The sequence below is a fragment of the Trachypithecus francoisi genome, unplaced genomic scaffold, assembly GCF_009764315.1.
Source record: "Trachypithecus francoisi isolate TF-2019V2 unplaced genomic scaffold, Tfra_2.0 Lachesis_group6, whole genome shotgun sequence".
NCBI classification, from domain to species: Eukaryota; Metazoa; Chordata; class Mammalia; order Primates; family Cercopithecidae; genus Trachypithecus; species Trachypithecus francoisi.
Window position 1 is genome coordinate 8,364,294 of NW_022681471.1, and position 26,543 is coordinate 8,390,836.

The 26,543-nt window shown below is 40.7% G+C and overlaps 1 protein-coding gene across 1 annotated transcript; it reads right to left on the minus strand.

Annotated features, from left to right (window-relative positions):
- Positions 1 to 18,330: 18,330 nt before the first annotated feature.
- Positions 18,331 to 20,611, minus strand: LOC117077537 (pre-mRNA-splicing factor RBM22-like). Its single transcript, XM_033201239.1, has one exon. The coding sequence runs from the start codon at positions 20,560 to 20,562 to the stop codon at positions 19,300 to 19,302; it is 1,263 nt and encodes a 420-aa protein (XP_033057130.1). The 5' UTR covers positions 20,563 to 20,611; the 3' UTR covers positions 18,331 to 19,299.
- Positions 20,612 to 26,543: the final 5,932 nt, after the last annotated feature.

A 26,543-nucleotide genomic window follows, 5' to 3' on the forward strand; every position in this document is an offset into this window, starting at 1 on the left:
AGAAGAGAGAGGGAAAAGAAGGGCAAAGAGTTTTGCAGTATTCCAAACAAGGGATCAGGAGAGCCTGCACTACACAGTGGCAGGTACTGCTGTGGGGCAGGATGCAGAGAATGAAAGAAATGTTTTTGCTTTTTGAGACAGAGTCTCGCTCTGTCGCGCAGGCTAGAGTGCAGTGGCGCGATCTTGGCTCACTGCAAGCTCCGCCTCCTGGGTTCACACCATTCTCCTGCCTCAGTCTCCCGAGTAGCTGGGACTACAGGCGCCCGCCACCTCGCCCGGCTAGTTTTTTGTATTTTTAGTAGAGACGGGGTTTCACCGTATTAGCCAGGAGGGTCTCGATCTCCTGACCTCGTGATCCACCCACCTCGGCCTCCCAAAGTGCTGGGATTACAGGCGTGAGCCACCGCGCCCGGCCAAGAAATCTTAGTACTTACCACTGTCATAGCCAACAGCGTTGTAGGAAACAATACATAATAAAATACTGTTATATTACTTCATGTATATTAAAGAAAATGGGTCATGTGGGTCAACCCACGTTTTTACATGTGAAATATTTGTTCCTGACAAATAAGAACATTGATACATAGGGGAGCCCATATGTATGTCTCTAGGAAGAAAATATGTCTCTAGGAAGAAAATTGTTCCATATGTACCAGCATGGACTAAGGCAGGAAAAGCTGTATAACAGTAGGTAGATACATTTCAGGCTACCTTCACAATCTATCTCTCCTTAAGTGACTGCTGCTCTTTTTGCTCTGACAATCAAGTCCAGATTCAAGGAAACATTTTTAATTGACTACAGTACATCATTGTTATCTCTGAACAAACCTAGAGGGGAAAAATGACCATTGAAGTGAATAATAGGCTTGAGATAAGCAGGAAAAACAGTATTCTTCCTAATTCATGGGTGAGAAGACTACATTAACATGTATTGAGTGTCTATTATGTTCCGGGTACTATGTGAAGCGCTTTCACACATTGTATCATTTAATTCTTACAATAACTCCAAAAGATATGTTTAATCATTCTCATTTCATAAACAAGGACACTGAGGGGCAGATAAGTTAGGAGACAAATGCATCCAGTAAGTGGCGGAGCTGAGACTTGAACCCTGGCTGGCATGTTGTCTTCATAACACCACTGGAATCTCCATTCAGGTAAAACAATACATCTGCTTCCCCAGCAGACATTTGGCCGCATAATTCACTAGGTGGTTTTTGGTCAGACTCTTGGCTACTATTTCATCTCTGGACCTCGGGGAGTCAATATAAAAAGCCATGGAAGCTGCTGAGTAGAAGAGACAAGAAGCCAAGCTTGCTATCTCTCAGGCCAGAATAAGCCTTGGGCAGGGAGGCCTCAGTAATCACCCTGAAGGAATTTCACTTTTCTTCCTTTGAGACCTGGACACTGCATTGTCTCAGAGCCTTGCAGTAACTTCAAATTATCACTTCTGCAAATGCAATTTTCAGCATCAAAGAGTCTTACACACTTTACAAAGTATCAAATTAGTTCTATGTAATGTTGCTAACGTTTATCAGATGAATGAATCCTGAGGAGTCTCTCATAATGAATACTGTTTATTCCATGTTGTAATGTTGCCAAGCACTTCAGTACTAGTTGCCGTTTGGAATATAAGTATAAAGCTCTGTAGTTGCTTCAAGAAAAGTAGTATTATATAAACAGTGGGGAACATAGACAAGATACAGACCTTGTAATAAACAGAAGTGATTTTGCAAGATCAGAAGGAATATTCTGTGTGTCAACAAGAATGAAGAAATTGATTCCACTGACAGCAGAGACTGTGCTAAGGCTGGTGGCTTTCAAATATATAGTATACATCAGACCTCCCACTGTTAATATACACATTTTTCTCACACATAATAGGATACATTGTTTTTCTGAGAGGTCCTGAGATTAAATAGTCAGTATTAAGTTGAAAGTAATGTGGCCTTATCTCAAGAGTGAAGGCATCAGTATTTTTGTTGTGTTCACACATATCTGAAACAGGATGCAACTGCAAACCAGTTCAGAGAGCCCAGTCATTACTTTTCTCATGTCTTCTAATGTCACCAAAAAAAAAAAAAAAAAATGAGTTGTACCCTTCCATTGTCTCCGTTCCCTTCTCAAGTGAAAAGAATGTAGAGATAAAAGCACAGCTTCTTCCCATCAGTGCCAACAACTGCACTTCTCTCTTTACAAATTTCCTTCTTAGAAATTCTAGTTATAAGTGCTTGAGCACCAAGTATTCTCGCTGAAGGAAAAGCTATAATTTTTGCCAGAAGTGCAACCTTCCAGCTGACTTTAATATAGTTGAGAGGCAACAGAAAAAAAACTTAATATACAAGATTACTCTATGCAAATCATCGCTGTTGGGAAATAATTATGTGTGATATGTCTTCTGTTTATGGGGAAACTTTTTATATATGAACAATTTGAAAATTAGGAGAATCTACTTCTTGCCAGATAGGCAATATGAATATGGCAAGCTGAATAGGACCAGAGGTTTTAAGGTTCCTACTTGGGGTTGCAGTCCTAGTTTCTGAAAAAAATAGACTTTAATAAATATCAAAAAAGACGAAGAAGAACATTACATAATGGTAAAGCATTCAATTCAACAAAAAGATTTAACCATTTTAAATGTCTGTGCACCCAATACAGAAGCACACAGATTCATAAAGCAAGTTCTTACAGACCTTCAAAGAAACTTAGACTCACACACAATAATAGTGGGAGACTTTAACACCGTACTGTCAATATTAGACCATCGAGACAGAAACTAACAAAGATATTCAGGACCTGAACTCAGCACTGGATTAAATAGACCTGATAGATATCTACAGAACTCTCCACCCAAACACAACAGAATATATATTTTTCTCATCACCACATGGCAGTTGCTCTAAAACTGTTCACATTATTGAAAGTTAAACACTCCTCAGCAAATGCAAAAGAACTGAAATCATAACAGTCTCTTGGATCACAGCACAATCAAATTAGAACACAAGGTTAAGAAATTCATTCAAATCCACACAACTACATGGAAATTGAACAACCTGCTCCTGAATAACTTCTGAGTAAACAATAAAATTAAGGCAGAAATCAAGAAGTTCTTTGGAATTAATGAGAACAAAGATACAATGTACCACAATCTTTGGGACACAGCTGAAACAGTGTGAAAGAGGGAAATTTATATCATTAAATGCCCTCATCAAAAAGCTAGAAAGATCTCAAGTTAAAAATTTAATGTCACAACTAAAAGAACTAGAGAACCAAGAGCGGACAAACCCCAAGGCTAGCAGAATAAAAGAAATAACCAAGATCAGAGCTGAACTGAAGGAGATAGAGACGCAAAAAGACACTTCAAAAAAATCACCAAATCCAGGAGCTGTTTTTTAAAAAAATAATAATTAATAAAATAGATAGACCACTAGCTAGGCTAATAAAGAAGAAAATACAGAAGATGCAAATAAACACAATCAGAAATGTTAAGGGAGATATCGCCACTGACTCCAAAGAAATACAAACAACCATCAGAGAATACTAGAAACATTTCTATGTGTCTAAACTGGAAAATCTAGAAAAAAACAAATAAATTCCTGGACACATACACCCACCCAAGACTGAACCAGAAAGAAATTGAAACTCTGAATACACCAATAATTTGTTCTAAAATTGAGACATTAATAAATAGCCTACCAAATGAGGAAAAAAAAAAAGCCCAGGACCAGACATGTTCATAGCTGAATTCCACCAGAGGTACAAAAAAGAACTGGCACTATTCCTACTGAAACTATTCCAAAAAATTGAAGAGGAGTAACTCCTCCCTAACTCATTTTATGGGGCCAGCAAAATCGTGATACCAAAACCTGGCAAAGATACAGCAAAAAAAAAAAAAAAAAAGAAAAAAGAAAACTTTAGGCCAATATCCTTAATGAACACTGAAGCAAAACAAATCCAGCAGAATATCAAAAGTCCTATCCACCACAATCAAATAGGCTTCATCCAAGGGATGCAAGTCTGGTTCAGGATACACAATTTAATAAATGTGATTCATCACATAAAAAGAACTAAAAACAAAAACCACATGGTTATCTCAATAGATGCAGAAGAGGCCTTCGATAAAATTCAACACACCTTCATGTTAAAAACTCTCAATAAATTAGGTATTGAAGGAACACACCTCAAAATAATGAGCCATATATGACAAACCCACAGTCAATATCATACTGAATGGGCAAAACCTGGAAGCATTCCCCTTGAAAACTGGCACAAGACAAGTTTGTCCTCTCTCACCACTCCTATTCAACATAGTATTGTAAGTTCTGGCCAGGAAATCAGGAAAGAGAAGAGATAAAGGGTATTCACATAGGAAGAGAGGAAATCAAACTATCTTTGTTTGCAGATGACATGATCCTATGTCTAGATAACCCCATTGTCTCAGCCCAAAAGCTTCTTAAGCTGATAGGCATTTTCAGCAAAGTCTCAGGATATAAAATCAATGTGCAAAAATTGCTGCATTCCTATACACCAACAACAGGTAAGCCAAGAGCCAAATCACAAATAACTCCTATTCACAATTGGCACAAATGAATAAAATACCTAGGAATATAGCTAACAAGGATCTCTTCAAGGAGACCTAGAAGCCACTGCTCAAAAAAATTAGAGATGACACAAATGGAAAAACATTCCTTCTTCATGAAAAGGAAGAATCAATATAATAAAAATGGCCATACTGCCCAAAGCAATTTATATATTCAATGCTATTCCCATTAAACTAGCATTGACATTCTTCACAGAATTAGAAAAAAACAACTATTTAAAAATTTTTATGAAACCAAAAAAAAAGCCTGAATAGACAAGGCAATCCTAAGCAAAAGCAACAAAGCTGGAGGCATCAGGCTACCCAACTTCAAACTATATTACAAGGCTACAGTAACCAAAACAGCATGATATTGGAACAAGAACAGACACATAGACCAATGGCACAGAAAAGAGAACCCAGAAATAAGACTGCACACGTACAAACATCTGATCTTTGACAAACCTGACAAAAACAAGGAATGGGAAAAAGACTCCCTATTCAATAAATGGTGCTGGGAGAACTGGCTAGCCATATGCAAAATATTGAAGCTAGACCCCTTCCTTACACCATATACAAAAATTAACTCAGGATGGATTAAAGACTTAAATGTAAAACCCCAAAACTATTAAAACCCTAGAAGAAAACCTAGGCAATACCATTCAAGACATAGGCACAGGTAAAGATTTCATGACAAAGATACCAAAAGCAATTTCAACAAAAGCAAAAATTGACAGATGGGATCTAATTAAATTGAAGAGCTTTGGCACAGCAAAGGAAACTATCAACAGCGTAAATAGACAACCTACAGAATGGGAGAAAAAAAATTCTTGCAATCTATCTGGCAAAGGTCTAATATCCATCATCTATAAGGAACTTAAGTTTACAAGAAAAAAAGCGAACAGCCCCATCAAAGAGTGGGCCAAGGACATGAACAAACACTTCTCAATAGAAGACATGCCCCAACAGACATATGAAAAAAAGCTCAACATCACTGATCATTAGAGAAATGCAAGTGAAAACCACAGTGAAATACCATCTCACACCAGTTAGAATGGCTACTACTAAAAAAATAAAAAAAAAACAACAGATGCTGGTGAGGTTGTGGATAAAACAGGAACACTTTTACACTGTTGGTGGGACTGTAAATTAGTTCAACCATTGTGGAAGACAGTGTGTTCATTCCTCAAAGACCTAAAGGCAGAAAGACCATTTAACTCAGTAATCTCATTACTGGGTATATACCCAAAGGAATATAAACTGTTCTATTATAAAGTTACATGCACGTGTATGTTCACTGAAACACTATTCACAATAGCAAAGATATGGAATCAGCCTAGGTGCCTATCAAGAGTGGATTGGGGCCGGGCGCGGTGGCTCAAGCCTGTAATCCCAGCACTTTGGGAGGCTGAGACGGGCGGATCACGAGGTCAGGAGATCGAGACCATCCTGGCTAACATGGTGAAACCCTGTCTCTACTAAAAAAAAATACAAAAAACTAGCCGGGCGACGTGGCAGGTGCCTGTAGTCCCAGCTACTCGGGAGGCTGAGGCAGGAGAATGGCGTAAACCCGGGAGGCGGAGCTTGCAGTGAGCTGAGACCCGGCCACTGCACTCCAGCCTGGGCGGCAGAGCGAGACTCCGTCTCAAAAAAAAAAAAAAAAAAAAGTGGATTGGATTAAAAAAAAATGTGGTACTTATACATGATGAAATACTATGCAGCCATAAAAAGGAATGAGATCATGTCTTTTGCAGGGACATGGATAGAGCTGGAGGCCCTTATCTTTAGCAAACTAACCCAGGAACAGAGAATCAAATACTACGTGTTCTCACTTATAAGTGGGAGCTGAATGATAAGAACACATGGACACATGAGGTGGAAAAACACACACTGATGCCTGTCAGAGGGTGGGGGTTGGGAAGAGGGAGAGCATCAAGAAGAGTGGCTAATGGATGCTGGGCATCCTAGGTGATAGGATGATCAGTGCAGTAAACCACCATGGCACACATTTGTCTGTATAACCAAACTTGCACATATTGCCCATATAACCCTGAACTTAAAATAAAATTTGGACATAATCAATATAAATAAAGAAATAAATAAAGGTCCCTACTTTGAATGACAGTGAGAATTGAATTTTCTTTTTAATACCAATAAAGTTCTTATAGAGGGTACCAAGCTGGACACACTTGATCAGCTCTATGGTGCTGAAAAGGAGGGAAAATTACTAGAGGCTCCCATTTTCTAACCTCTTCCTGAATATGGCCTTACTGTCATAGCGTAAAAGTAGCCTTATTTTCTTCCTCTGGAAACTGGGCCCAACTCCTGACTTGCAGGACTCTTGAAGATTAGGTAAAATCACCATGCAACATGCCTAGTGCGCTATAAATAGTAGCGGCTGTTATTATTATTGTTATTATTGTCATTATTATTAAGAGAAGAGGGTAAACGTCACAGTACAACCAGAAACACTATTTGCCTCGGGAATGTTTCCATCGTAGCAAAACAGAAATGATATAATGTCAGAACTACTAAAAGAAGCCAGAAGATTAAAGACCAATTCTCAACATATTCATTGAGCAACTGTGGGACTCTGACCTGCTGAAAACAGTATCCTCTGGGACTATTGCACTGTGACAACACAGGCTCACAAATGTTCCTCTATCATTTGAAAATCATCACATTATAAATGTAAGTTGATGGGCATATTCATATCAGCATCTCTTATTTTCTGCATTGCACATTAGCAGGTTTCTTCCCAGTTTTTCTTTCTGTAATGGGGAACTTCACCTTCTTTCATGACACTCTTGTTTTGCTACTTGACACATAAAGGCTTTTACTGAAAGCAAAGTACAATTTACAACACAGAACATTTCTAAATTACAGGTTGTATGCAACTCAGGTCACTGTTTCAGAAAGACAAATTTCAGAACCAAAGAGAAAGAACAGAAAATAATAGCAGTTGGTGACACAGATGCCAAACAAACTGGTGGTGACATTTGGATCTCCATTTTAATTCTGTATTCCTGAATAAATGATCTTTCTCACTAAATCTTTGTAACTTGGTACTCAGCTTTTATGCTGTGAGCTGCCTAGCTTTCCTCGGATCACACCTGAATAGATTAGAACCTTGACAGACCTGCCTCCTTGCAGGAAAATGTGTCATTGTCCCAGGGCATATATCAAAGATGGAGGGCACAGAATATTCTACCAAACACCCTGTCCAATATTCTCTTCTGCTTATTTGCATGGCATCCTGTGATTATCAGCAAAGACCAAGGATACATCAGACTTAGATAAGAAACTAAAAGACTTGGTGTATTAGTTCGTTCTCAGTCTGCTATGAGGAAATACTCGAGACTGGGTAATTTTAAAAGGAAAGAGGTTTAATTGACTCGCATTTCTGCAAGGCTGGGGAGGCCTCAAGAAACTTACAATCATCGTGGAAAGGGGAAGGAAAAACATCCTTCGTCACATGGTGGCAGCAAGGAGAAGTGTAGAGTGAAGCAGGGGAAAAGCCCCTTACAAAACCATCAGATCTCATGAGAACTCACTCACTATCCCAAGAACAGCATGGAGGTAACCGCCCTCATGATTCAATTATCTCCCACTGGATCTCTCCTACCACATGTGGGGATTATGGGAACTACAGTTCAAGATGAGATTTCGGTGGGGACACAGCCAAACCATATTACTTGGTAACACAAGTTGCGTGTTTTTCTCTCTTTTCTGTCGCCCCTTGAGATCTGAAAAGAGAGGTGGCTTTGGTTGGTGAAAGGCTTCCAGGAAAGTCAAACTTCCTAGAACCTAAATCAGATTACATCAGTGCTCCCACCATTTCCTGTTTACAGCTATCCATTGGCTTCCTATGGACCTAGAATAAAACCCACAGTCCTTACAGTGACTGCCACAGCCCCATTATAATCTGGCTGTTATTCACCTCTTAAAACTTATCTTTCTTCCTCCTGTTTCCCACTTTGCTCTTGCTCTACTGTCCTTTTTTATATTTATTACATAAGTTCAATCTCATTCCCACATTAAGACATTTGCAGTAACTGAGCACTCTCTCTAGAAGGCTCTTCTCTGAGATCTTCACGTGGCTGGCTCCTTATGTTCAGATCCAGCTCCAGCACCACTTTAACAGAGATTCCCTTCCTGATAAGAAATAAGATGCCCCTGTCAGGTACAATATCATCCCCTTCCCTTATTTTACCATCTGCCCAACGTTAATTGCTCTGTGAGAGTTATTCATTTGTATGTTGGTCTCCTGCTTCCAGAATATAAGCTTTGTGAGATCAGTGGCTTCACCTGCCCTTTTTAGCACTGTATCTCCGGGACCCAGAAGAGTGCCTGGCAAGCTCAGTGGATACTCAGTAATGCTTGTCAGTTGGGAAAAAAGGTATGAGTTTTGGAACTATAACTTTAGATACCATGAGTGGGTTCTTTGTTAGAGCTAGAATACATCACAAAGGTATCAGAATAAATATAGTTTGTGGATTGAATGTGAGAAAAGAGGAAAAAAAATATGACCTGATAAACACATGAAACTAGTTATTAAAGGGACTAAGAGAACATTTCCAAAACATAAATAAATAAATAAGTAAAATAAATTTAAAAAACTCATGCGAGGGGGGCGGAGCAAGATGGCCAATAGGAACAGCTCCAGTCTCCAACTCCCAGCGCGAGCGACACAGAAGACCGGTGATTCTGCATTTTCAACTGAGGTACTGGGGTCATCTCACTGGGGAGTGCCGGACAATTGGTGCTGGTCAGCTGCTGCAGCCCGACCAGTGAGAACTGAAGCAGGGCGAGGCATTGCATCACCTGGGAAGCGCAAGGGGGAAGGGAATCCCTTTTCCTAGCCAGGGGAACTGAGACACACAACACCTGGAAAATCGGGTAATTCCCACCCCAATACTGCGCTTTAAAAACAGGCACACCAGGAGATTATACCCCACCTGGCCGGGAGGGTCCCACGGCCATGGAGCCTCCCTCATTGCCAGCACAGCAGTCTGCGATCTAACCGAAACAGCAGCAGCGAGGCTGGGGGAGGGGCGCCCGCCATTGCTGAGGCTTAAGTAGGTAAACAAAGCTGCTGGGAAGCTCGAACTGGGTAGAGCTCACAGCAGCTCAAGGAAACCTGCCTGTCTCTGTAGACTCCACCTCTGGGGACAGGGCACAGCTAAACAACAACAGGGGAATCAGCAGAGGCCTGTGCAGACGCGAACGACTCTGTCTGACAGCTTTGAAGAGAGCAGTGGATCTCCCAACACAGAAGTTGAGATCTGAGAACGGACAGACTGCCTGCTCAAGTGGGTCCTGACCCCTGAGTAGCCTAACTGGGAGACATCCCCCACTAGGGGCAGTCTGACACCCCACACCTCACAGGGTGGAGTACACCCCTGAGAGGAAGCTTCCAAAGTAAGAATCAGACAGGTACACTCGCTGTTCAGCATATTCTATATTCTGCAACCTCTGCTGCTGATACCCAGGCAAACAGGGTCTGGAGTGGACCTCAAGCAATCTCCAACAGACCTACAGCTGAGGGTCCTGACTATTAGGAGGAAAACTATCAAACAGGAAGACACCTATACCAAAACCCCATCAGTACGTCACCATCATCAAAGACCAGAGGCAGATAAAACCACAAAGATGGGGAAGAAGCAGGGCAGAAAAGCTGCAAATTCAAGAAATAAGAGCGCATCTCCCCCTGCAAAGGAGCGCAGCTCATCGCCAGCAACGGATCAAAGCTGGTCAGAGAATGACTTTGACGAAATGAGAGAAGAAGGCTTCAGTCCATCAAACTTCTCAGAGCTAAAGGAGGAATTACGTACCCAGGCAAAGAAACAAAAATCTTGAAAAAAGAGTGGAATTGATAGCTAGAATAATTAATGCAGAGAAGGTCATAAATGAAATGACAGAGATGAAAACCATGACACGAGAAATACGTGACAAATGCACAAGCTTCAGTAACCGACTCGATCAACTGGAAGAAAGAGTATCAGCGATTGAGATCAAATGAATGAAATGAAGCGAGAAGAGAAACCAAAAAAAAAGAAGAAAAGAAATGACCAAAGCCTGCAAGAAGTATGGGATTATGTAAAAAGACCAAATCTACGTCTGATTGGGGTGCCTGAAAGTGAGGGGGAAAATGGAACCAAGTTGGAAAACACTCTTCAGGATATCATCCAGAAGAACTTCCCCAACCTAGTAGGGCAGGCCAACATTCAAATTCAGAAATACAGAGAACACCACAAAGATACTCCTCGAGAAGAGCAACTCCAAGACACATAATTGCCAGATTCACCAAGTTGAAATGAAGGAAAAAATCTTAAGGGCAGCCAGAGAGAAAAGTCGGGTTACCCACAAAGGGAAGCCCATCAGACTAACAGCAGACCTCTCGGCAGAAGCTCTCCAAGCCAGAAGAGACTGGGGGCCAATATTCAACGTTCTTAAAGAAAAGAATTTTCAACCGAGAATTTCATATCCAGCCAAACTAAGTTTCATCAGTGAAGGAGAAATAAAATCCTTTACAGATAAGCAAATGCTTAGAGATTTTGTCACCACCAGGCCTGCCTTACAAGAGACCCTGAAGGAAGCCCTAAACATGGAAAGGAACAACCGGTGCCAGCCATTGCAAAAACATGCCAAAATGTAAAGACCATCGAGGCTAGGAAGAAACTGCATCAACTAATGAGCAAAATAACCAGTTAATATCACAATGGCAGGATCAAGTTCACACATAACCATATTAACCTTAAATGTTAATGGACTAATGCTCCAATTAAAAGACACAGACTGGCAAACTGGATAAAGAGTCAAGACCCAGTCTGCTGTATTCAGGAGACCCATCTCACATGCAGAGATATACATAGGCTCAATAAAGGGATGGAGGAAATCTACCAAGCAAATGGAGAACAAAAAAAAGCAGGGGTTGCAATCCTATTCTCTGATAAAATAGACTTTAAACCATCAAAGATCAAAAGAGACAAAGAAGGCCATTACATAATGGTAAAGGGATCAATTCAACAGGAAGAGCTAACTATCCTAAATATATATGCACCCAATACAGGAGCACCCAAATTCATCAAGCAAGTCCTTAGAGACTTACAAAGAGACTTAGACTCCCATACAATAATATGGGAGACTTCAACACTCCACTGTCAACATTAGACAGATCAACGAGACAGAAAGTTAACAAGGATATCCAGGATGGAACTCATCTCTGCACCAAGCGGACCTAATAGACATGTATAGAACTCTCCACCCCAAATCAACAGAATATACATTCTTCTCAGCACCACATCGCACTTATTCCAAAATTGACCACATATTGGAAGTAAAGCACTCCTCAGCAAATGTAAAAGAACAGAAATATAACAAACTGTCTCTCAGACTACAGTGCAATGAAACTAGAACTCAGGACTAAGAAACTCAATCAAAACCGCTCAACTACATGAAACTGAACAACCTGCTCCTGAATGACTACTGGGTACATAACAAAATGAAGGCAGAAATAAAGATGTTCTTTGAAACCAATGAGAACAAGATACAACATACCAGAATCTCTGGGACACATTAAAGCAGTGTGTAGAGGGAAATTTATAGCACTAATGCCCACAAGATAAAGCAGGAAAGATCTAAAATTGACACTCTAACATCACAATTAAAAGAACTGGAGAAGCAAGAGCAAACACATTCAAAGCTAGCAGAAGGCAAGAAATAACTAAGATCAGAGCAGAACTGAAGGAGAGAGAGCTACGAAAAACCCTCCAAAAAATCAATGAATCCAGGAGTTGGTTTTTTGAAAAAATCAACAAAATTGACAGACCGCTAGCAAGACTAATAAGAAGAAAAGAGAGAAGAATCAAATAGACGCAATAAAAATGATAAAGGGGATATCACCACACGGCCCCACAGAAATACAAACTACCATCAGAGAATACTATAAACACCTCTACAAATCAACTAGAAAATCTAGAAGAAATGGATAATTTCCTGGACACTTACACTCTTCCAAGACTAAACCAGGAAGAAGTTGAATCCCTGAATAGACCAATATAGGCTCTGAAACTGAGGCAATAATTAATAGCCTGCCAACCAAAAAAGTCCAGGACCAGATGGATTCACAGCTGAATTCTACCAGAGGTACAAGGAGGAGCTGGTACCATTCCTTCTGAAACAATTCCATCAATTGAAAAAGAGGGAATCCTCCCTAACTCATTTTATGAGGCCAACATCATCCTGATACCAAAGCCTGGCAGAGACACAACAAAAAAAGAGAATTTTAGACCAATATCCCTGATGAACATCGATGCAAAAATCCTCAATAAATACTGGCAAACCGGATTCAGCAGCGCATCAAAAAGCTTACCCACCATGATCAAGTGGGCTTCATCCCTGGGATGCAAGGCTGGTTCAACATTCGCAAATCAATAAAGGTAATCCAGCATATAAACTGAACCAAAGACAAGACCACATGATTATCTCAATAGATGCAGAAAGGCTTTTGACAAAATTCAACAGCCCTTCATGCTAAAAACGCTCAATAAATTCGGTATTGATGAACGTACCTCAAATAGTAAGAGCTATTTATGACAAACCCACAGCTAATATCACACTGAATGGGCAAAAACTGGAAAAATTCCCTTTGAAAACTGGCACAAGACAGGGATGCCCTCTCTCACCACTCCTATTCAACATAGTGTTGGAAGTTCTGGCTAGGGCAATCAGGCAAGAAAGAAATCAAGGGTATCCAGTTAGGAAAAGAAGAAGTCAAATGTCCCTGTTTGCAGATGACATGATTGTATATTTAGAAAACCCCATAGTCTCAGCCCAAAATCTCCTAAGCTGATAAGCAACTTCAGCAAAGTCTCAGGATACAAAATTAATGTGCAAAAATCACAAGCATTCTTACCACCAGTAACAGACAAACAGAGAGCCAAATCATGAATGAACTTCCATTCACAATTGCTTCAAAGAGAATAAAATACCTAGGAATCCAACTTACAAGGGATGTAAAGGACCTCTTCAAGGACAACTACAAACCACTGCTCAGTGAAAGAAAGAGGACACAAACAAATGGAAGAACATACCATGCTCATGGATAGGAAGAATCAATATCGTGAAATGGCTATACTGCCCAAGTTATTTATAGATTCAATGCCATCCCCATCAAGCTACCAATGACTTTCTTCACAGAATTGGAAAAAACGGCTTTAAAGTTCATATGGAACCAAAAAAGAGCCTGCATTGCCAAGACAACCTAAGTCATAAGAACAAAGCTGGAGGCATCACGCTACCTGTTCAAACTATACTACAAGGCTACAGTAACCAAAACAGCATGGTACTGGTACCACAACAGAGATATAGACCAATGGAACAGAACAGAGTCCTCAGAAATAATACCACACATCTACAGCCATCTGATCTTTGACAAACCTGAGAGAAACAAGAAATGGGGAAAGGATTCCCTATTTAATAAATGGTGCTGGGAAAATTGGCTAGCCATAAGTAGAAAGCTGAAACTGGATCCTTTCCTTACTCCTTATATGAAAATTAATTCAAGATGGATTAGAGACTAAATGTTAGACCTAATAGCATAAAAACCCTAGAAGAAAACCTAGGTAGTACCATTCAGGACATAGGCATGGGCAAGGACTTCATGTCTAAAACACCAAAAGCAATGGCAGCAAAAGCCAAAATTGACAAATGGGATCTCACTAAACTAAAGAGCTTCTCCACAGCAAAAGCAACTACCATCAGAGTGAACAGGCAAGCTACAGAATGGGAGAAAATTTTTGCAATCTACTCATCTGACAAAGGACTAATATCCAGAATCTACAAAGAACTCAAACAAATTTACAAGAAAAAAACAAACAACCCCATCAAAAAGTGGGAAAGGATATGAACAGACATTTCTCAAAGAAGACATTCATACAGCCAACATACACATGAAAAATGCTCATCATCACTGGCCATCAGAGAAATGCAAATCAAAACCACAATGAGATACCATCTCACACCAGTTAGAATGGCAATCATTCAAAAGTCAGGAAACAACAGGTGCTGGAGAGGATGTGGAGAAATAGGAACACTTTTACACTGTTGGTGGGATTGTAAACTAGTTCAACCATTATGGAAAACAGTATGGCAATTCCTCAAGGATCTAGAACTAGATGTACCATATGACCCAGCCATCCCACTACTGGGTATATACCCAAAGGATTATAAATCATGCTGCTATAAAGACACATGCACACTATGTTTATTGTGGTACTATTCACAATAGCAAAGACTTGGAATCAACCCAAATGTCCATCTGTGACAGACTGGATTAAGAAAATGTGGCATATACACCATGGAATATTATGCAGCCATAAAAAAGGATGAGTTTGCGTCCTTTGTAGGGACATGGATGCAGCTGGAAACCATCATTCTTAGCAAACTATCACAAGAACAGAAAACCAAACACCGCATGTTCTCACTCATAGGTGGGAACTGAACAATGAGATCACTGGACTCAGGAAGGGGAACATCACACATCGGGGCCTATCATGGGGATGGGGGAGGGGGGAGGATTGCATTGGGAGTTATACCTGATATAAATGACGAATTGATGGGTGCTGACGAGTTGATGGGTGCAGCACACCAACATGGCACAAGTATACATATGTAACAAACCTGCACGTTATGCACATGTACCCTAGAACTTAAAGTATAATTAAAAAAAAAAACAAAAAAAAAAACTCATGCGAGAGGTACTAAGGATTAACATGAAAAAAAATCTGAGAGAATATAGGGCTTCAAATATGTAATGCCAACATACCACACAAAGAAATAAACAGGATGAACCCAAGTTTATACCAATAATGTGATGAGAATGGTCTCATATGTAGTATCATCTTTTAGTAGGAAGGAATCTACAGTCGAATTCATCATAAAGCTATTCTCTATACACTGGATACTTTTGTGGCATTCAGGAGAGCATTCATGAAATGGTGAAATGAGAGAAGTGGTATTAATATGTACAGTTTCCAAGGGTGTGAAAACATTCCTAATACCAAATGCAAAAAAGATTTTAATAATGTGTAGATAATTCTTCTCTCCCCAAACAAATCCAGCAGCACAATCCAGGAGCAACTGATCCTTGATCAGGGCCAGGAAGCTGGCTGTGTTTACCACTTGGGGCAGGGGCATTCATAGCCCTTGGTTTCAGAGCAGGAAAGGAGAAAGGAATGAAGACACAGTTGAGCAGAGAGAGCTGAAAGTGCAGATGAATAAGTTGGTGGTGGCACACACCTCTTCCAAGATGGAAAAAAATTGTTTCTATTGCCTGTTCCTGGGATCTGAGGAGCCCCAGCTTTCAGTTCACCTAAATGCAGTTAAGGAGAAAGTTGGCTTGAGGAACAATTAGGGAAAGCTCTTTACCTATGCTTGATACGTTTTCTTTTAAAATAAGCTTAAAAAGGGGGAGAGAATAAAGAAAATTACTGAATAACCATAATTTGCATGAATAATAGATAATGGGAAGATGGTTAAGTATAATTGAGAGGATTTTTTTAATGTGGTAGATTTTTCTTCCACTTGCGTTTCTGACTATAAGGCTTTTTTCTTAAGTGGCCTGAAGCATCCATTTTCCTCGAAGGAGGTAAAGATTTGTTGTAGAAGGAAAGAACCAAGAATATATCACATTGCTTTCGGTGCAGTGAGCCAGTATCTTTATAAACCAAACTCATGGTTTAAAATGCGAACTTTTAAGTTCCTTACTCCCTTTTTTAACCTTTAGGACTCAGTTAACATTTTGGCAGTGTAGAAAATATTTCCTGGATTAGCTGGAGTCTGGAAAATGTATATGACATAGGGGGAGTAAGAGATAAAGAAGAGGTGCAAGGGCACAGCAGTCAGACATGTGTCCAACTAGGAAGAGGAACACTGAGCGTAAAGAGGGTCTCTTCTCCTCACTTCCAATGTGATACTCTAGTATGCATTCAGTTAGGGGCTACCTGCATGAAAACACACTTGGTCATGCAGTGTGGTCAGGCAAATGGAAGCTCTCAGGTGTCTCCAAGCTTTGCTTCATTTGTATATGGCATGCACACTGAAGGGGCCTGCCACGGGAACCATTATGGTAGAACAAGATAAGCCCACCACCACGGAGGTGGGAGCAAACTACACTAGGCAATAGAGGCAGAAAGAGGACATGACAGAGACCTCAAGACCTTGCACCCAGGGAAAGCTGAGTAATATTTAGCCAACTGAACGTGCCAGGGAGGATTCCCAGGCTTTGAACAAGCCAAGAGAGACCAAGGTGCAGGCTATAGGTAGCCTTCAACATAAATACCAGCAGAACAAGCAGTTGCCAGAATTATCACCAAGGTAGACCAGAGATATCACCATGTGACAAGAGCAGAGAACTCTAATATTTTGCTCCTTATATTAGGCACATGAAATCATAGCACATGCACACACACACACACACACACGCACACACCATCTTACCCAGGTATCATTTTTAAAATAAGCTGAGGTGGAGATGTGAAAGAATGAGAAATCTGAGATGATGAGATTTTTTTTTTTCTTAAAGGGACTGGGCATTAGTTGAAAATGACTCTTTAAATTATTATATTTCAATGAGGTTTAAGCAAAGAAGACTGAAACTTATTTTCTCCATCAGAAAGTGGGGAGAGAGCTTTAGAGAAAGGCCAAGCTAGATACAGAGAAAATAAAAGACTTGCATTTTCTCTGCACGTGATTTGTTCTGCGAAATATTTTCGTGATTCTGCTACATGAATTGATAGCTGGAGTTTAGGAAACACTGGAATAAGGTTTAGCACAGACCAGCTGGCAGATGCAGATGATGCCTTCCTGGCCCAGATTCCAAAACTTACCCAGAAATTAAATTTATTTCAGATATAACCTTTCACTTTTCTGGAAAACAGTTGGAAGTGCAATTCAGCAAATATCAGAATATCTGACGAGGTTGTGACTTGCTGTGCTAAGAAATTCACCTCCAAAACAGATCTAGGTGCAGCTAGGGGACTTGCTACTATTCTGGACCTAATTCTGAACAAAATAGAGGGCTTGGGGAAATCCACAAACCATCAGAGAAAAACTCCATGTTCTCTCTGGCTCATTCAAGTCAAGAATAGAACACTAATACTAATAATTAATACATCCATGACCAGAGTTTCCCAAAGAAAGTTTTATGAAATATAAGCCCTAAGAGATGCTCCTTGCACAAAGAGTTCTGCGATCAAATATGAAAGTGAGGCCGGGTGTGGTGGCTCACACCTGTAATCCCAGCACTTTGGGAGGCCTAGGTGGGCGGATCACCTGAGGTCAGGAGTTTGAGACTAACGTAACCAACATGGTGAAACCCTGTCTCTACTAAAAATACAAAATTAGCCAGGCGTGGTGGCACACACCTGTAATCCCAGCTACTTGGGAGACTGAGGCAGGAGAATTGCTTGAACTTGGGAGGTGGAGGTTGTGGTGAGCTGAGATCACACCACTGCACTACAGCCTGGGCAACAGAGTGAGACTCCGTCTCAACAACAACAGCAACAACGAACCACACACACAAAATATGAGAGTGAGACTACTCATACTGTTTTCTCCTCTTGATGATTCAAAATACACATGATGTACTTATGTGTACTAAAGGCTCCAAGAACCTTACCTTCTTTTTTTTTTTTCTTACCTTCATTTAACTTGATGTTTCCTAACTTACTTTTAGCTTCACAATATTCTTTTTTTTTTTTTCAAAAATTGACCCGTTTTAATTATTTAAAAACAAAAACACATCAAATTTCCTTTACCATCTACAGTTCAGTTATATCCAAACACTCTAAGACCAAACAGAAGCAGGGATGACAATGAGACACTGAAGACACACAAAGGTGAATGCTGACGACTATCAGAGTCCCAGCAGGAGGTCACAAGTCTTTCACTCACACGCTCCAACGCTTTTCATTTGTTAAAGAACGTGTTTTACAGGAAGTTCTTTACAGTAATTTCATGCCAGACACCAGGTTTCTTCAATGGTACACAGCTCCATTAAATTTCTTTCCATCCAGTTGACAGGAATAAAAAGGAATTTTTAGTTTTGTCTTTTTTTGGGCCGTAGAGACTTAAAATGGTCAGATTCCTTTAGGAATAAATGAGGAAAAGGAGAGGAAAGAAAAGATCTGGGCTGTGCTGGTGCTGGTTTCTACTCATCTTTCTGAGGGTGTGACTTCAAAAGAGTTAAATCACACTTAGGCCACTCCAATGATTAGTACTAGTTATCTTTTTTTTTTAACGGGATGAAAAGGAAAATACTCAATGGACATAAAAATGGTCAAAGGTTTTTTTACCGCAGGTCAATTATTCCCCCGCCCAAAAAATATACAAAATGAACATATAATTGGGATGGTAACTCTGCTGGACATTCCAATTCACTCATCTGCTTGTCCCCCACACAGGTAAGGGGAACAGGCATTAGGCTTCATTAGTCGTGTTATAGCAGTAACCAGATGTGTTAACGGCAGCTTATTTACGGTCCATCGATCCTTTGAACATGTGTAGGAAAGCATGGCTGTCAGTCTCCGAATGCCCACATCTAAGCACATTCAGCTACCATGGAAACTACAAGGGAAGGACAAATATATTTATTCCAAGATTTACTGGGAGTTTTAAGTGCCCTTTCTTCCACAGAGCCTCAGAGTGGTGACAAGGTGCTAGGGGCTGCTGTGTTTCCCAGCGTGAGCTCCCATCCTCTGAGGGTCCTGAGAAGGATAGTGGATTGGTCCTGGAGCCCTCATGAAAGGAGGGGGTGGTCCCATTGGGTGAAACATGTGTGGCCCAAAACCTGGGGGAGGAGGTGGAGCAATACCAGGGGGCGGTGGCAGAGCAATGTTCACCACAGCTGGAGGACCACTTGGGGGCAAGTTGAAGTAGTTGGCAGAGGCTTCTTCTTCTGCCGCAGGAGGAGGAGGAAGAGCTCCTGGCAATCCTGGAACAGGTTCTAGTTTGATCCCAGAGTCTGTAGTTCCGTCTTTCTCTTTTTCTTTTCCTCTGGCTGCTTGGGATCTTCCCCATTTCGCATTCAGTCTGCGGCCATTTACAATCAACTTATTAAAGGACTTCTCAGCAGCCACTTCTGCAGCTTGCCTTGTGGCAAACTGGATGAAAGCACACTGCTGTCTCTGCACAACAGTGATCGTCCGGATCTCTCCAAACTGGTAGAAATGATTTCTTAAATCTGTCTCAGTAATGGTATCACCTAGACCACCAACATATAGTGTGGTGATAGTTTTATCCTCTGGTGGGTCCAGCGGAGGCATTGTTGAAGCCCGCTTTAGAAGCTTGTCAGCTACAGGATCATTGATTCCGTAATATCGATCTTTAATATTCTGATCAGCAAGGGGGTCATCTGGATCTGTAGGCTTCTCATGTCTGTATGGACATTCCTCTCCTCTCTTACACTCTCCTTTCACCCAGAAGGAGCAAATGTGGGGTCGATTCCTTTTGTAGTAGGGTGTGGTCCGGGCCAGTTTGAGCAGCATGTCACTGGTAGATGTGGCTTTCCCCAGCATGCCAACTGGCCGTGTTCCATCAGAGTTAGAAATCTCTCTCTCCATATTCTGTGTATAGTACTCTTTGTTGACATCTGACTTTGGCATGTCATCTTTAAAAGACAATCCTGCGTCACGAACCTGGATGGGCAGGCCATACTCTAGGTCTAAGAGGCAGGTCTGACAGACATTCTTCAATTTACTGCAGGTTTGGCACACTTCAGTCTTCTTGAAACGCATGCGGACTCCAGGGCACCAGCGAAACACTGTGAATGGCCTGGCACAGATTTTGCATTCCTTCCCATACTTTTCTTTGGTCATTCGGATATATGGGTTTTCTCCAAGGCATGTCTGGCACAGAATGGGGAAGTCCGCATCCTCCCAGTTCTGCCTGTTGTAGGTGTTGGAACCCAGAGAGGTCGCCATCTTGAGAGAGTCCGGAGGCAGCTGTAGCTTCCGAGTTGGGAGAGAGGACCACAATATTCTTAAAGTATATAAATAGCCATTGACATACAATGGAATGAAGTGTATTAATGATACACTTTGGGAAGTGCCATATTGTTTAGATTCATTTTATTTCTGACAGAAAAAAAGACATGAGTGTAATTTGATGGTTTTAGAATCAGGAAAAAAAAGTGACTCAAGAAGTTTGATAAAGCAGTGGCATCATTAAGTGATGAATGATAAATAGATTTTACCTCTGCCCTTCTCTATCAGCCACTTCCCAAACCACCCTAAACACATCTGCAGTCGTAGTAAAAGTACTGAGATTGAAAATGCCCTAGCAGTCCTCGACTTAAGCCCATGTTATAGCAATTCTGAAGCTACTATTGAATAGGCCAATACTGTAATTATAAATAATCATAATAGCAGGGGTAGAGCAGAGGTATTAAAGAAAGCTGGTGTAGTTACAAAATTATCTCTCTGATGTTCTAAAATTAGAAGAGAGTATATTGAGCAAATGGCAGCCCTTATAAACATCAGGGCAGGCATTTTGCAACACAGTGCCTAGCATAACGGACATATCTAGTAAATATTAAATAAATGAACAACAGTGTAACAGCAAATACATTTATTATGGTATTTGCATAATAACACATATTAATGACACATAAGCATAATGACACATACTTTCAAAGGTCTAGGTCCCATTGAGAGCAAATAATCTGGATGATCCCGGATGGAAACTGGGTCTTTCTTTTTCTTTCTTTAGAGGTAGCAGAGAGACATGGTTTAACAGGAGACTGACAGGGAAAGGTGAATCTCTTTTTCGTTTTGTTTTTGAGATGGAATTTTACTCTTGTTGCCCAAGCTGGAGTGCAATGGCACCATCTCGGCTCACCGCAACCTCCGCCTCCCGGGTTCAAGCGATTCTCTCACCTCAGCCTCCCGAGTAGCTGGGAATACAGGCATGCGCCACCACACCCGGCTAATTTTGTATTTTAATAGAGACGGGGTTTCTCCATGTTGGTCAGGCTGGTCTTGAACTCCCAGTCTCTGGTGATCTGCCCACCTCGGCCTCCCAAAGTGCTGGGATTACAGGTGTGAGCCACCGTGCCCAGCCTGAAAGGTGAATCTTTTAGGAGTGGAGAGGAGAAAGGTGAGTTGGCAAAGTGGTTGAGACTTATGCCCAAATCCCGTGAAGCATCCTAGAGGTGTTGGTGTATTGAAATGAGTATACCTGCCTGGATGACACCAAAGACCATGTTAAATGCTAAGGGTCCTTCAGATCATTCTGACTTAGAGGAACTATAGCACCAATAGCACCACATACCTTTAAGAGCATTTAAGTTTAGGCATTTAAGTTTAGGCAACATCCTCAGCAGTGAGTATGGAATGATGACTAGAAAGACCTCTAATCTACTGCCCTGTGCTATTCAATCCTGGTACAGCCAAATGAGGAGAAAGACATGAACAAAAATAGAGATTCAATGAACTATTCACCATATTTGACAAGTAGAGGTCTTGGAGCCGCATTTGATTTGATTTCAAAAAACAAAGAAGCACAACAATTCCTATACATTAGGTATTGTGGGAAAAATTTACACTTGATCCTGAGCATTTATTCATAATTAATTTCGGATAAAGAATATTATTTGCTGTCTGGTATATATACTTTAAGACCTCACATTTTGTACTGGCAGCTTCAAAATCTTCACCAAATTTATATAAAACCCCACTGTTAAATTTGCCTCTCGAAGTGTTGATCTGGTTTATATAGTCACCTATGACAGTATAAATATTGCTATTGTCACCCCATTCAATTGGATAACTTTCTTTGAAAATTACACTAAATGTGACCTTGATCTTCTAGTCTTAAAATTAATTTCAATTGAATGTAATAAATTTGAGAGATGTTTGTATCTTGCTCAGAATCTTTCAGGCAAGGGATGAGAGTAGGGAGCAGAAATTTACCTCTTTAGTGGATAGTATCTGTACCCATATTTAGGAACCACTGATACAAGTTATCTGAAGAAACTACAGTTTTCTCTTTTAAGGGAGCATAATGCCTTCATGCAATTTGATATATATTATTGAATATTCTATGCTACTTCTTAATTCCTGCAGAAATACAGAGGTGACAGAGGATATACTTCTTTTACAATCTATTATTGAGTACACTACATCTCCAGATTCTGAGATAAAAATCAGTGAGCAATTCCATACAAGAGAAATGACAGGGAATAGAAGAGCTTTCAAAAAACACAGGAACAGTAGGACAGGTTGCCCCTGACAACAGTTCTCTCCCACAATCCCTCCCTCATTTGTCATGGGAATAGTGACCACAAGGAGACAATTCCTTCAGAAAAATTCCTTCATTGTTTTAAAAACATATGTCTCTGGTAGGCAGCTGGGTAGCCGATTGCAGGATTAACGATGAGTAAAACAGCTCTGCATGTAATCTGACTACCCTAGGTTCAGATATAGAAATAAATTAGACAAGGATTAAAATTATATTTCAGTTATCTTTGGGTGATTTAGATTTCTGTATTCATCTGTACTTTTCCTATGTGAGCATATTTATTTTTATAATCAGAAAAAATAAGAATAAAAGAAATATAAAAATTGTTAAAAAATATCAGTATTAGACTTCACCTTCCCGCCCTGGTGAAATGACTGATTTCAGATTTGCCACCCAGCCATAAACAACAAGAAAACTGAAAAAAAAAAAAAAAGATGAAATATCAAACAGCTGTTTCAGATATTAGATAATAGACAATAGAGGACTTTGACCCAGGACATAAGATAAATAAATGTGGTGAGGTATACAATTGCCTCAACATTCTGTTCGGAGGTTGTATTAGTCCAATTTCATGCTGCTGATAAAGACATACTGGAGACTGAGCAATTTACAAAAGAAAGAGATTTAATGGACTTAACAGTTCCACATGGCTGACGAGGCCTCACAATCATGGCAGAGGGCAAGGAGTAGCAAGTCACATCTTATGAGGATGGCGGCAGGCAAAAAGAGAGCTTGTGCAGGGAAACTCCTGTTTTTAAAACCATCAGATCTTGTGAGACTCATTCACTATCACAATGACAGTGGAGGAAAGACCTGCCCCCATAATTTAATCATCTCCCACTTGGTTCCTCCCATGACAGATGGGAATTCTGGGAGTTACAATTCAAGATGAGATTTGGGTGGGGACACAGCCAAACCATATCATTCGGCCCCTGGCCCCTCCCAAATCTCATGTCCTAACATTTCAAAACCAATCATGCCTTCCCAACAGTCCCCCAAAGTCTTAAATCATTTCAGCATTAACTCAAAAGTCCACAGTCCGAAGTCTCATCTGAGGCAAGGCAAGTTATTTCTGCCTGTGAGCCTGTAAAATCAAAAGCAAGTTAGTTACTTCCTAGATACAATGGGGGTACAGGTATTGGGTAAATACAACCATTCCAAATGGGGGAAAAAATGGCCAAAACAAAGAGGCTAGAAGCCACATGCAAGTCTGAAATCCAGGAGGGCAGTCCAATCTTAAAGCTTCAAAATGATTTCCTTTGACTCCATATCTCACATTCAGGATGCACCGATGCAAAAGGTGGGCTTCCACAGCCTTTGGCAGATCTGCCCCTGTGGCTTTGCAGGGTATATCCCCCCTCCTGACTTCTTTCACAGGCTGGTGCTGAGTCTCTGTGGCTTTTCCAGGCACATGATGCAGGCTGTCAGTGGACCTAGCATTCTGGGGTCTGGAGGACAGTGACCCTCTTCTCACAGCTCCACTAGGCAGTGCCTGAGTAGGGACTCTGTGTGAGGGCTTCAACTCTACATTTTTCTTCTGCACTACCCTAGCAGAGGTTCTCTATGAGGGCCCCACCCCTGCAGCAAACTTCTCCCTGGGCATCCAGATGTTTCCATATATTCTCTGAAATCTTGGCGGAAGTTTCCAAACCTCCTCTCTTGACTTCTGTGCACCTGCAGGCTCAACACCACATGGAGGCTGTCAAGGTTTAGGACTTCCACTCTCTGAAGAAACAGCCTGAGCTGTACCTTGGCCCCTTTTAGTCATGACTGGAGCAGCTGGGACACAGGCCACCAAATCCCTAGACTGCATACAGAAGAGAGACCCTGGGCCAGGCCCACAGAATGACTTCTTCCTCCAATACGTCTGGGCCTGTGATGGGAGAAGTTGTGGCAAAGGTCCTGACATGCCCTGGAGACATTTTCCCCATTGTTTTGGGGATTACCACTTGCCTCCTCATTACTTATGCAAATTTCTGCAGCCGGCTCAAATTTCTCCTTAGGAAATGGGATTTTCTTTTCTATTACATTGTCAGGTTGCAAATTTTCCAAAGTTTTATGCTCTGTTTCCCTTTTAAAACTGAATGCCTTTAACAGCATCCAAGTCACCTCTTGAATGCTTTGCTGCTCAGAAATTTCATCTGCCAGATACCCTAAACTGTCTCTCCCAAGCTCAAAATTCCACAAATCACTAGGGCAGGGGCAAAACGCCACCAGTCTTTTGCTAAAACATAACAAGAGTCACCTTTGCTCCAGTTCTCAACAAGTTCCTCATCTCCATCTGAGACCACCTCAGCCTGGATTTCATTGTCCATATCATTATCAACATTTTGGTCAAAGCCATTCAACAAGTCTCCAGGGAGTTGCAAACTTTCCCACATTTTCCTGTCTTCTGAGCCCTACAAACTGTTCCAGCCTCTGCCTGTTACCTGTTTCCAAAGTCGCTTCCATGTTTTCAGATATCTTTTCAGCAATGCCCCACTCTTTGGGTACCTATTTACTGTATTAATCCGTTTTCATACTGCTGATAAATACATACCCAAGACTGGGCAGTTTACAAAAGAAAGAGATGTAATGGACTTACAGTTCCACATGGCTGGAGAGACCTCATAATCATGCTGGAAGGCAAGGAGGAGCAACTCACATCTTATGTGGATGGTGGCAGGCAAAAAGAGAGCTTGTGCAGGGAAACTCCCATTTTTAAAACCATCAGACTTTGTGAGACTCATTAACTATCATGAGAACAGCACAGGAAAGACCCATCCCCATAATTTAATCATCTGCCACCAAGTTCCTCCCATGACATATGGTAATTCTGGGAGTTACAATTCATGATGAGAATTGGGGGGGGACATAGCCAAATCATATCACAGGTACTTCCAGACTGTGGCACACAGTGGAAGACAAGAAGCAACACATAACAATCTTTGTCAGTTGGAAATACAGATATTAAAGTTTGAAAAAGCAGATGCATATGGAATTTATGGGAAATGGTTCCGGAGACAAGGTTGTTGAGCTACAGAGAGAATGAGTTTGAGAAATCTTCACAGAAGTTTTGCTGAGAAGGTTGCTGAATACTAAAATGTGCGTGTGTAAGCTGAAACATCATGATGCTAGGCAAAGTACTTATGGAGAGCTGTAAACTGAACTATTCCTACAGCATACAACATGGAGGTCTTTCAAATTCTGACCAAGTGGAGATACTTTGTTGAAAAACTGGAGCATTCAGGCAACTTCCGGAAAATCACATTTTAGTAGAGGTGAAACTAGACTTAAAGTAAAGGATACTTTAGATCCACCCTAACAAAATTGATTTGAAAGTTATTTAACTGACTGACAAAACTAAGTTCAACATTTCTTAAAGATACACAGTGGGATTCTGATATTTAGCCATATAAAATGTTCAGTATTCAATCAAATATTCTTAGCCATGCAAAGCAGTAAAAGAAGAAATACATAAGCAGGAGAGAAATCAGCCAATGGAAATGTTCAGAAGTGACAAAAATTACTGTATTAAAAAACAAAGACTTTTAAATAATTTTAAAATAATTTTTATATATATTTTCAAATATTTGAAGGAACTCATGCACGCCATGAAGAGATAAATGAGAGGTTTAAACTGGAAACAAAAGAAGTTGTAGAGATGAAGAATACAGTATCTAAA